The 12,333-nt window shown below is 45.8% G+C and overlaps 1 protein-coding gene across 1 annotated transcript in view; it reads right to left on the bottom strand.

Moving 5' to 3' along the window:
- prr5l (proline rich 5 like) overlaps positions 1 to 12,333 on the bottom strand; it is a 120,507-nt gene that overhangs the window by 29,542 nt on the left and 78,632 nt on the right. The window contains exons 7-8 of the mRNA XM_080190500.1: positions 10,874 to 11,014; positions 131 to 269 (exon numbers count right to left, since the gene is read on the bottom strand). Coding sequence (XP_080046626.1) covers positions 131 to 269; positions 10,874 to 11,014 — 280 coding nt within the window. The remainder of the gene's footprint in view (positions 1 to 130; positions 270 to 10,873; positions 11,015 to 12,333) is intronic.

The following is a 12,333-nucleotide window of genomic DNA, read 5'->3' as shown; positions in this document are numbered from 1 at the left end:
AGCATGAGGAGATTATTATTCAGAGCTGTCCAGATGATCACTGAGAATGTGGCTGCATTTTGCCTTTCTCATCACTCTCCTCTATCCGTCAGCTCCCCTTTGACCACAAATAGCAAATGGCTTGACTTACCAAGTATGTGGACATGATCTGCAATGTTCTTGTTCCTGGAGAACAGTTCATAAGTGCCCAGATAGGGGGAGACAACTAACTGCACCAGTCGTTCCAGTTGGACGTATTCCTCACTTGGGCCCTTAGGCTCATGGGCCCCCTGGTAAAAGAAGTAAATGAACCACGTAAAGAAGGTTTTGAACATTTACTGTAAAGCGCACCATATGTTTTTGGGATAACGGTTCCTATTTATCTTTCCTCACCTGCACCTGCATTGGGATTCTCTGTGCCATGGAGGGGGCAAAGCTGAGAGGGTAGACCCTGTTGCTGTGGAGACTAACTTCATGAGCTGCTTGCATGGTTCATGATGACTCTTCCTTCCATCCTGCATAACCAAGTCCCAGCCTTGATAATTCTCCACAGCCACAGGGGTGAGACAAGGGCCTCAATGAGTATGGTGGAACCACAGGCCAACACTCCCTATCATGCTATACAGACTGATTTCGAGACTCTAAAGATTACATTGTTTATGAGGAAAGTGCTCGAGTATGTTTTTGAGATAGAAAATCAGACATGATTATATCGAATGGTGGAGCAGGCTTGAAGGGCCGAATGGACTACTTCTGCTCCTATTTTCTATATTTTCCTTTTAAGTGCCATCCTCTCCAATAAAGACTGTGTCCAATAAATACCCTTCCCAGGGACTGCCTCCAATAGATACCCCTCCCAAGGACTGCCTCCAATAAATACCCCTCCCAGGAGCTCTCTCCAATAAATACCCCTCCCAGGAACTCTCTCCAATAAATACCCCTCCCAGGAACTCTCTCCAATAAATACCCCTCCCAAGAACTCTCTCCAATAAATACCCCTCCCAGGAACTCTCTCCAATAAATACCCCTCCCAGGAACTTGCTCCAATAATTACCCCTCCCAGGAACTCGCTCCAATAATTACCCCTCCCAGGAACTCTCTCCTATAAATACCCCTCCCAGGTGCCCTGACCCATTTGTCAGACATTAAAGGAAATCATTAAGCAAGTGTTAATAATACACGTTGAAAAGCATAATATGGACAAGAAGTCAGGTTTTGTGAAAAGGAAATCCTGTTTGACAAATTTATTAGTGTTTTCTTGAGGATATACCCAGTAGGGTAGATAAAGGAGCACTGTAGATGTGATATACACAGATTTCCAAAAAGGCATTTGATAAGATGTCAGACGAAAGTTAACAGCAAGATAAGGGTGCATAGAATAGGTGGTAGTATTCTAGCATGGGTAGAAGATTGGAAAACAGATAGTCAGCATTTACAGGACTTTTTCAAGTTGGCAGGCAATTAATTATGGACTGCTGCAAGGATATGTGATGAGGCTTCAGCTTTTTACAATCCATATTAATGAATTGGATGAAGAGATAGAGAATAATGTGTCTAAGTTTGCTGATGAAACCAAACTAAGTGGAAAAGTAAGTTGTGAGGAGGACACAGAGCAGCTACAAAGCGATATAAAGAGGTTAAGTGAGTGAGTAAATAGGTGACAGATGGAGTGTAATGTACAAAGTGTAAAGTCACATACTTTGGTCCTAAGAAGAGAGAAGCAATATATTTTTAAAAGGTGTAAAATATGTTGCTTGCTAGGCCATTTCAGAGGACAGTTAAGAGTCACTCACATCTCCAAGAAAGCACAGAAGATTTACATCCCTAAAAGATATTAGTGAACCAGTTTGGCTTTTACAATAATTATGTTTCCATAGTTATCATATCCCTAAAAAAGTTGTCAATTTCAGATTTATTAATTGAATTTAAATTCCACTAGCTGCCATGGTGGGATTTTAACATAAGCCCCAAAACGTTAGCCTGGATACGTGGATTACAAGTTGAGTGACATTAGTGTGACACCACCACTGCCCCCAAGAGTGCTGTAGAGGAACTCTGTTTGTGTGCAATGGTCTACAGGGTGTGAGTTGGTGTACTATGATGTAGAGAGTTTGGGATTGTGTAGAGTGATGGAGAGAGTGTGGAATTGTGTACAGTGACGGAGAGGGTGTGGGATTGAGTAGAGTGATGGAGAGGATGTGGGATTATGTATAGTGACGGAGAGGGTGTGGGATTGTGTACAGTGATGGAGAGGGTGTGGGATTGAGTACAGTGATGGAGAGGATGTGGGATTGTGTATAGTGATGGAGAAGATGTGGGATTGTGTATAGTGACGGAGAGAGTGTGGGATTGTGTACAGTGATGGAGAGAGTGTGGGATTGTATACACTGATGGAGAGGCTGTGGGATTGGGTACAGTGATGGAGGGGATGTGGTATTGTGTACAGTGATGGAGAGGATGTGGGATTGAGTACAGTGACGGAGAGGGTGTAGGTTTGTGTACAGGGATGGAGAGGGTGTGGGATTGTGTACAGGGATGGAGAGGTTGTGGGATTGTGTACAGGGATGGAGAGGTTGTGGGATTGTGTACAGTGATATACAGGGTGTGGGTTTGTGTACAGTGATGGAGAGGCTGTGGGTTTGTGTACAGTGATGTACAGGGTGTGGGTTTGAGTACAGTGTTGGAGAGGCTGTGGGTTTGTGTACAGTGATGTACAGGGTGTGGGTTTGTGTACAGGGATGGAGAGGTTGTGGGATTGTGTACAGTGATATACAGGGTGTGGGTTTGTGTACAGTGATGGAGAGGTTGTGGGATTGTGTACAGTGATATACAGGGTGTGGGTTTGAGTACAGTGTTGGAGAGGCTGTGGGTTTGTGTACAGTGATGGAGAGGCTGTGGGATTGTGTACAGGGATGGAGAGCGTGTGGGATTGTGTACAGTGATATACAGGGTGTGGGTTTGTGTACAGTGATGGAGAGGTTGTGGGATTGTGTACAGGGATGGAGAGCGTGTGGGATTGTGTACAGTGATATACAGGGTGTGGGTTTGTGTACAGTGATGGAGAGGTTGTGGGATTGTGTACAGTGATATACAGGGTGTGGGTTTGTGTACAGTGATGGAGAGGTTGTGGGATTGTGTACAGTGATATACAGGGTGTGGGTTTGAGTACAGTGTTGGAGAGGCTGTGGGTTTGTGTACAGTGATGGAGAGGCTGTGGGATTGTGTACAGGGATGGAGAGCGTGTGGGATTGTGTACAGTGATATACAGGGTGTGGGTTTGTGTACAGTGATGGAGAGGTTGTGGGATTGTGTACAGTGATATACAGGGTGTGGGTTTGTGTACAGTGATGGAGAGGGTGTGGGATTGTGTACAGGGATGGAGAGGTTGTGGGATTGTGTACAGTGATATACAGGGTGTGGGTTTGTGTACAGTGATGGAGAGGCTGTGGGTTTGTGTACAGTGATGTACAGGGTGTGGGTTTGAGTACAGTGTTGGAGAGGCTGTGGGTTTGTGTACAGTGATGTACAGGGTGTGGGTTTGTGTACAGGGATGGAGAGGTTGTGGGATTGTGTACAGTGATATACAGGGTGTGGGTTTGTGTACAGTGATGGAGAGGTTGTGGGATTGTGTACAGTGATATACAGGGTGTGGGTTTGAATACAGTGATGGAGAGGCTGTGGGATTGTGTACAGGGGTGGAGAGGGTGTGGGATTGTGTATAGTGACGGAGAGGCTGTGGGTTTATGTACAGTGAGGGAGAGGGTGTGGGATTGTGTACAGTGAGTTGAGATGTAGCACGTTATTTAGTGCAGCCCACAGATCTGGAACAGTTTCACGGTGAGCAGGAATCTTGCGGCGTTTGGTCAATTCCAAAGGCCTTTTACAAATGGCGATTCGACTCAGTTCCAGGATTCACAAATCTCCCAGTCCAGCTCCCCTCGTTTTTGTTGCTGTGGGATAAGGGTGACAGTAGTGAGGCAGCGCCCTGCACTCCTTACCAGCCCAGCTCCATTGAAAGGATTAGCATGTCAAACCATCCCCTGTTGCAATTTTCATGATTTTGAACCAGCTTCTCAAGAGCACTTGGTTCATGGACCTTCAGAGGAGTATGAACCATAACCTAGCTCCAAGCCTGGATCCAAACCCCTTGGTCAAGTTTCTTCCCTGCCACATTTTTCTGTCAGTTTTTCTCCTGTGAGCAGCTGTTGACTCCTCTCTGGGAACCAGACAAACACTCCATACAGTCTGCTACCTTACGCAATTCACTGTGTTCAGCTGTTCTACTATAGCAGGCCAAATCTCATCCAGCCCATCCTTTGCTTACACAATGTTGCTTTTACCTTGCAGAGACACTAAGGCTGAACAGTTTTACCACCAGATAGAAAGCAGGTGCACACTAACAGGCCTGCCATATCTGTACCCAGCATCATATGGCTCTGGTGGAAGTGAGGGTTAAGGGAAATCAAAAGGAAAATCACAACATTGAAAGCTGTGTCAGTTGAAAGTTGCGTGACATTCTGGAGGTGTGACATTCTGGAGGTGTGACATTCTGGAGGTGTGACATTCTGGAGGTATGCATATCAGGAAGTGTGCAAATTGGCAGGTGTTTAAACTGAATTCTGTGTTAATCATAAGTATGTAAATTGAATCGTGTTAATCAGGAGATGTATAAATCCAATTGTGTGTCAGTTGGGAGATGTGTAAATCAAGTCCTTTGTAAATCAGGAGGTACGAAAATTGGGCAGAGAAATATGTCAGAATGTGTGTAAATCAATTGTGGTCATGGTTCCCTCCCTGATCCAAGTTTGTTGAGCTCTGCTCCTCAGTAAATAGACTCACTGAACAGAATTCCCAGTGAGATGAAAATGTGGAGTGAGTGAGTGCAATTATCTCACAGGAGCTCTGCTGGAAAGTGAGGGTGTGTGGGCTCTATCATTGCCGCAGCTGTGATGAATAGAACACAACATGTTTTCTAGGCCAGTCACTGGAAACTGGTGGGCCTCTGTTAGAGCTCTCCCACACTGAACACATTCCCACATCAAACACCTTGGTGTTTGTGTGTCACAAAGGGCAGTCGCCAGCCTGCAGTCACTCCTACCCTCTGACCAATATCTTCCTGTGGATCACTCTCTCCCCTCTGATCTCTGCTGAAAATCTCAGCCATTCACTCAGCTCCAACTGCTTTGAGAAGCCATCTTCTGTTAGTGTGTACTGTGCAATGAGAAGTAGAGACGATCAGTCTCTGATCCCCAATTTCCACGTTATCCTGCAACTGAGCTGGCCTTGAATGAAGTGTGGAGTGAGCCACTGGAAAAAATGGCTCCAACAGTTCCCTGGCATTACAAAGGCAGGACACACAAGAAATTCAACTTGGAAGTCTTCACCTGGAGAGAAAGACAAACTAGAATGGGGTGGGTTCTCATCATCTGCATGCCCCCGCTGGACTCCAAATTAAAATAGGATCAAGACCCCTTTAAATTCAAGTCCTTTTTAATGTGGGCATCTTTTTAAAGGAGTTTCATCATCAGGGTCTCTCAATCATTTGCACATCAGGAGGCTTCACCAAGAGAAATACTTTTTTAAAATGACATTGTGCGCTGCACTTCAAAGATTCCTTTATTCTTTCATGGGATGTGAGCAGTATTTGCTACCCATCCCTAGCTGCCCTTGAACTGAGTGGCTTTCTGCAACATTGCTAAGAGCAGTTAAAAGTCAGCCACACTGCTGTGGGTCTGGAGTCACATGTAGGCCAGACCAGCTCAGGATGGCAGATTTCCTTCCCTAAAGGACACAAGCGAATCAGGTGGCTTTTTATGACAATCGATAATTATTTCATGGTCGTCATTACTGATTACTCATTAAATTTGAATTCCACCAGCCATTGTGCTTGAACCTGTGGAACATTAACCTGACCTCTGGATTACCAGGTCAGTGACATTACTACTATATCACCATCTTTTTTTCCATGACTCCTACCCAGTTTTACAAATGCATCATAGAAAGCATCCTATCCAGATGTAAAACAGCTTGGTATGGCTCCTGCTCTTCCCCAAGAAACTACAAGAAGGGTTATGAACGTAGCCAAATCCATCACACAAACCAGCCTCCCATCCATTGACTCCGCGTACACTTCCCACTTCCTTGGAAAAGCAGTCAGCATAATCAAGGACCCCCCACACCCCAGCCACCTTCTTCCGTCAGAAAAAAGATACAAAAGTCTGAGGTCAAATACCAACCAAGAACAGCATCTTCCCTGCTGCCATCAGGGTCCTACTATAGATTAAGTTGACCTTTCTCTCCACCCCACCTGTAACTGTAACACAATATTCTGCACCCTCTCCTTTCCTTCGCCCCAGTGTATCTTATAAACGTATGCTTTGTTTGTATAGCATGCAAGAAACAATACTTTCCACTGCATCCCAAAAAATGTGACAATAACAAATCAAATCAAATAATATCTCCCCCATATGTGGAGTCTTATGATCAATTTAAACAGTGAGCATAACCAAAAGAGCTGACAATCCTGTTGTTTAATCCAGATAATACCAGCAGAAATATCTCCTGCTTTATCAAGCTTGACTTTTTAGCACTACTTGTTAATACAGCTCCCTCAGACTGTCAGGCTCAACAACCCTCCAGGTGACTTCACAAGAATCCAGTGGTTAAAGAGAAATAAACAGAGGGTAAGCAAAGAAAGAAAAGGCTATTAAATTAGAAATGTTTTTTAGAAGAAGTATCCTTACAGTGAGACTCATTTGGAAAGACTCTGGTTTGAAATGAATCAAAAGATACCTAACTCATCAGGCTGTAAACCTGACAAGCAGCAGGAAGTTTTGTTTCTGTGAGTGGACATTTATCAATGTTCTCGTACAGTGTGGGGGAAATGGAAAAGTACCACACAACTCAGCAAAGGCTGAGCCAGCCACGCAGGAGGAAGTGACTAACGTGAAAAGTCTCATAGAACTGACCCGGGAAGGTGCAAGTGTTGAAGTGGAAATTTTCCTGCTTCTTGACTGTGGTAGAAAGACCCAACAAAAGTAATTCCGACAAAACAGCTAGTCTTTATTTACGAAAGACTGCATGCAGTAGTGGCAGTAACTTGAGTTTGGAGAGCATTCGTTACGACTTGCTAATTCCTTCTCAAGTCTGCGCTTACATAAAGAATCAGTTCAGTATTTATACATAATCATTATCAGTTTGCGTGACCAGAGCTTATTCAGGAACTTGATCAGTAGTAACATCATAAGCAATATCATAAATCACGATACAACCTGCTGACCTCCTAAAACTCTTTGTCTCATCATTCATACCTTTAATCTTGTCCTTTGATAGAACAGAAAAAGGTCAGTGACTCCTTCATCCCTGACCGTATCTTGTCTTACTCTTACAACCCTAGGTTATACAGAGTCAGCCTTATCAGGCCTTACAGGGCTCAGGCATTTCGGAATAACTTGATCAGCTTTCCTTATTTTGTACCAAATAGTTGACCAATTTTCCCATCATACCATTACTTCATTCGTACAACTTCACATAAGGATGTAGAGAGGATTACACGGAGTTACCAAGGATTTATTTTAATCTGTTCTGAGGGTGTGGGCAAATTGTATTTATTGTCCATTTTGAGTTCTAAAAACTGAATGGAGTACAGTCAATCACAGAATGTGAGATTGGAGTGATGTGGTAGCTCAGGTAGAGGGGGGCCTTTCCACAGGGCATCAATGAAGAGTTGTTCCTTTTGTTGGAATACAGCTACAGCTCTGATTGTTATCAAGTTTCTGGTGCTGGCCACTAATCACTAGATATATTCCAAAGGATATCACTGTTTGCCATGGAGGCATTTGAAATCTCAATCACTGGCCCAATAACGTAGGCTCCCTAAGTCATTGTACACAATGTACACAATCCCACACCCTCTTCATCACTGTACACAATCCCACACCCTCTCCATCACTGTACACAATCCCACACCCTCTCCACCCCTGTATACAATCCCACACCCTCTTCATCACTGTACACAATCCCACACCCTCTCCACCCCTGTACACAATCCCACACCCTCTTCATCACTGTACAAATCCCACACCCTCTTCATCACTGTACACAATCCCACACCCTCTCCATCACTGTACACAATCCCACACCCTCTCCATCACTGTACACAATCCCACACCCTCTTCATCACTGTACACAATCCCACACCCTCTCCATCACTGTACACAATCCCACACCCTCTTCATCACTGTACACAATCCCACACCCTCTCCATCACTGTACACAATCCCACACCCTCTTCATCACTGTACACAATCCCACACCCTCTCCATCACTGTACACAATCCCACACCCTCTTCATCACTGTACAAATCCCACACCCTCTTCATCACTGTACACAATCCCACACCCTCTCCATCACTGTACACAATCCCACACCCTCTCCATCACTGTACACAATCCCACACCCTCTTCATCACTGTACACAATCCCACACCCTCTCCATCACTGTACACAATCCCACACCCTCTTCATCACTGTACACAATCCCACACCCTCTCCATCACTGTACACAATCCCACACCCTCTTCATCACTGTACACAATCCCACACCCTCTCCATCACTGTACACAATCCCACACCCTCTCCATCACTGTACACAATCCCACACCCTCTCCATCACTGTACACAATCCCACACCCTCTCCATCACTGTACACAATCCCACATCCTCTCCATCACTGTACACAATCCCACACCCTCTTCATCACTGTACACAATCCCACACCCTCTCCATCACTGTACACAATCCCACATCCTCTCCATCACTGTACACAATCCCACACCCTCTTCATCACTGTACACAATCCCATACCCTCTTCATCACTGTACACAATCCCATACCCTCTCCATCACTGTACACAATCCCACACCCTCTCCACCCCTGTACACAATCTCACACCCTCTCCATCACTGTACACAATCCCACACCCTCTTCATCACTGTACACAATCCCACACCCTCTCCATCACTGTACACAATCCCACACCCTCTCCATCACTGTACACAATCCCACACCCTCTCCATCACTGTACACAATCCCACACCCTCTTCATCACTGTACACAATCCCATACCCTCTTCATCACTGTACACAATCCCACACCCTCTTCATCACTGTACGCAATCCCACACCCTCTTCATCACTGTACACAATCCCACACCCTCTTCATCACTGTACACAATCCCACACCCTCTCCACCCCTGTACACAATCCCATACCCTCTTCATCACTGTACACAATCCCATACCCTCTCCATCACTGTACACAATCCCACACCCTCTTCATCACTGTACACAATCCCACACCCTCTTCATCACTGTACACAATCCCACACCCTCTCCACCCCTGTACACAATCTCACACCCTCTCCATCACTGTACACAATCCCACACCCTCTCCACCCCTGTACACAATCTCACACCCTCTCCATCACTGTACACAATCCCATGCCCTCTCCATCACTGTACATAATCCCACGCCCTCTTCATCACTGTACACAATCCCATACCCTCTCCATCACTGTACACAATCCCACACCCTCTCCATCACTGTACACAATCCCACACCCTCTCCACCCCTGTACACAATCCCACACCCTCTCCACCCCTGTACACAATCCCACACCCTCTCCACCCCTGTACACAATCCCACACCCTCTCCATCACTGTACACAATCCCATACCCTCTCCATCACTGTACACAATCCCACACCCTCTCCACCCCTGTACACAATCCCACACCCTCTTCATCACTGTACACAATCCCACACCCTCTCCACCCCTGTACACAATCTCACACCCTCTCCATCACTGTACACAATCCCACACCCTCTCCACCCCTGTACACAATCTCACACCCTCTCCATCACTGTACACAATCCCATACCCTCTCCATCACTGTACACAATCCCACACCCTCTTCATCACTGTACAAATCCCACGCCCTCTCCACCCCTGTACACAATCCCACACCCTCTTCATCACTGTACAAATCCCACGCCCTCTCCACCCCTGTACACAATCCCACACCCTCTTCATCACTGTACAAATCCCACACCCTCTCCACCCCTGTACACAATCCCACACCCTCTCCACCCCTGTACACAATCCCACACCCTCTCCACCCCTGTACACAATCCCACGCCCTCTCCACCCCTGTACACAATCCCACACCCTCTTCATCACTGTACAAATCCCACGCCCTCTCCACCGCTGTACACAATCCCACACCCTCTCCACCCCTGTACACAATCCCACACCCTCTCCATCACTGTACACAATCCCACACCCTCTCCATCACTGTACACAATCCCACACCCTCTCCATCACTGTACACAATCCCACACCCTCTCCATCACTGTACACAATCCCACACCCTCTCCATCACTGTACACAATCCCACACCCTCTCCATCACTGTACACAATCTCACACCCTCTCCATCACTGTACACAATCCCACACCCTCTCCATCACTGTACACAATCCCACACCCTCTCCACCCCTGTACACAATCCCACACCCTCTCCATCACTGTACACAATCCCACACCCTCTCCATCACTGTACACAATCCCACACCCTCTCCATCACTGTACACAATCCCACACCCTCTCCATCACTGTACACAATCCCACACCCTCTTCATCACTGTACACAATCCCACACCCTCTCCATCACTGTACACAATCCCACTCCCTCTCCATCACTGTACACAAACCCACACCCTGTGCATCAGTGCATAAACTGTAATCCTCTGAACACCTTATCAGCCTGGTTATGTTCCTAAAGGGAGTTGCATGCTTTAGCCCACCTAAACTAGGTCTGTGCACACTCATCTCTTACCTGAAGCACGAGTAGCATCTGTGTGATGGATGGAGGTACATCAGTGTGAGGTTGATGAAGCACTTGCTCCAGGTTTACTTTCAACAGCACTAGATCTCGGAATCCCAGCAATGCCATCTGACGAATGGTTAGTTCCTGCCCCTAATGAAAGGGCCAAACATCAAAGTTATTTTACACTTCTTCTTGTGTAACAGCAATGTTTTCATTCTGTCTGGCTGGAAATCACTTTGTCAAAGTTATTGGGCAAACGTATAAGGCTTTGAAATAAGCACGTCATACAGAGAGGGGAATTCTACCAGCATGTTAAGAATCTGTACAGTAATAACAGTCCTCATATAGTGGAAGGAATTGGATTTTTGAAGGGGGCACTTTGCTGTCACATTAATGTGCTGGACATAGAGTGATAAAACCTTCAAATACTTTCACCTTGTCCTGTACCACTTTCTCGATATCTCCACCTGGCCACTTCCTTTCCCTTAAACAACAAATATACCAGTGTTTGACACTCATTCAAGCTATGAGCTGAGGTTTCCATTGTGAATGAGGACAAACTCATTTATGCCAGGAAAAGATGACACAGACAGTGTGACAAGAACGTGACAACAGACAAATGCACGTGGATAGGATGTGCCTGCAGGCCGAAGGCTTTCAACGCTGATACAGATGTGGGTTCACTGCGCCATCTAGAACAACTTTAATTCTTGTAACAATAGCATAAAGATGCAGACATTAGATAAGCAACATGCTGTGCCCCAAGTGCTTTGGACATCATTGGAGCATTTCTCACAAAGCAGATCAGAGCTCAGCCTTTGGGAGGAAGTAATGAGCTGAAATGCAGATACTTTCTCCACAGGCTGCTGTCATCGAGAGGGGGGATTTGCGTACATCTTCAGATACTTTGCATGCAGCAAACAAGGATTGAAGGCAGAACTGAGTGCTGTCCTCAGGGCGTGATGCTGATCTCCTTCAAACACTCACAGTCATTTCCTTTTCTGTATCACTGTCTTTATAATAATCCCGTGGCACTGCGGAATAAAACCTGCTCTCGTTTATGTCATATATGCCAATAGGATGACCTGTATGTTTCTAAATTCTACTCAGTGGGAGGGATGACCTCAGCAAATGTTCTGGAGCAGTATGGTTTGGTGATTTGTCTCTGACTCACTGTAGGGATCAGTATCGTTGTGTGCGTGTGTGTGTGTGTGTGTGTGTGTGTGTGTGTGTGTGTGTGTGTGTGTGTGTGTGTGTGTGTGTGTGTGTGTGTGTTTGTGTGTGTGTGTGATGGTTAGTAAGGGGGGATTGATTCTTTCTCAGCCTTGCACTGATAAAACTCATTTATTTATGTTTCCTTCACCAACTCACCTTACTATCTCCTCACTTCCAGAAGTCAGTAACTCCTTGCTGGGAGATGGGAGACAGTTACTATTATTACGAACATAAGAACATAAGAAATAGGAGCA

Source organism: Carcharhinus amblyrhynchos, chromosome 6 (assembly GCF_965287045.1).
Source record: "Carcharhinus amblyrhynchos chromosome 6, sCarAmb.v2.hapA, whole genome shotgun sequence".
NCBI classification, from domain to species: domain Eukaryota; kingdom Metazoa; phylum Chordata; class Chondrichthyes; order Carcharhiniformes; family Carcharhinidae; genus Carcharhinus; species Carcharhinus amblyrhynchos.
Note: the sequence above shows the minus strand (reverse complement) of the source record. Positions and strands in the feature narration are given on the sequence as shown.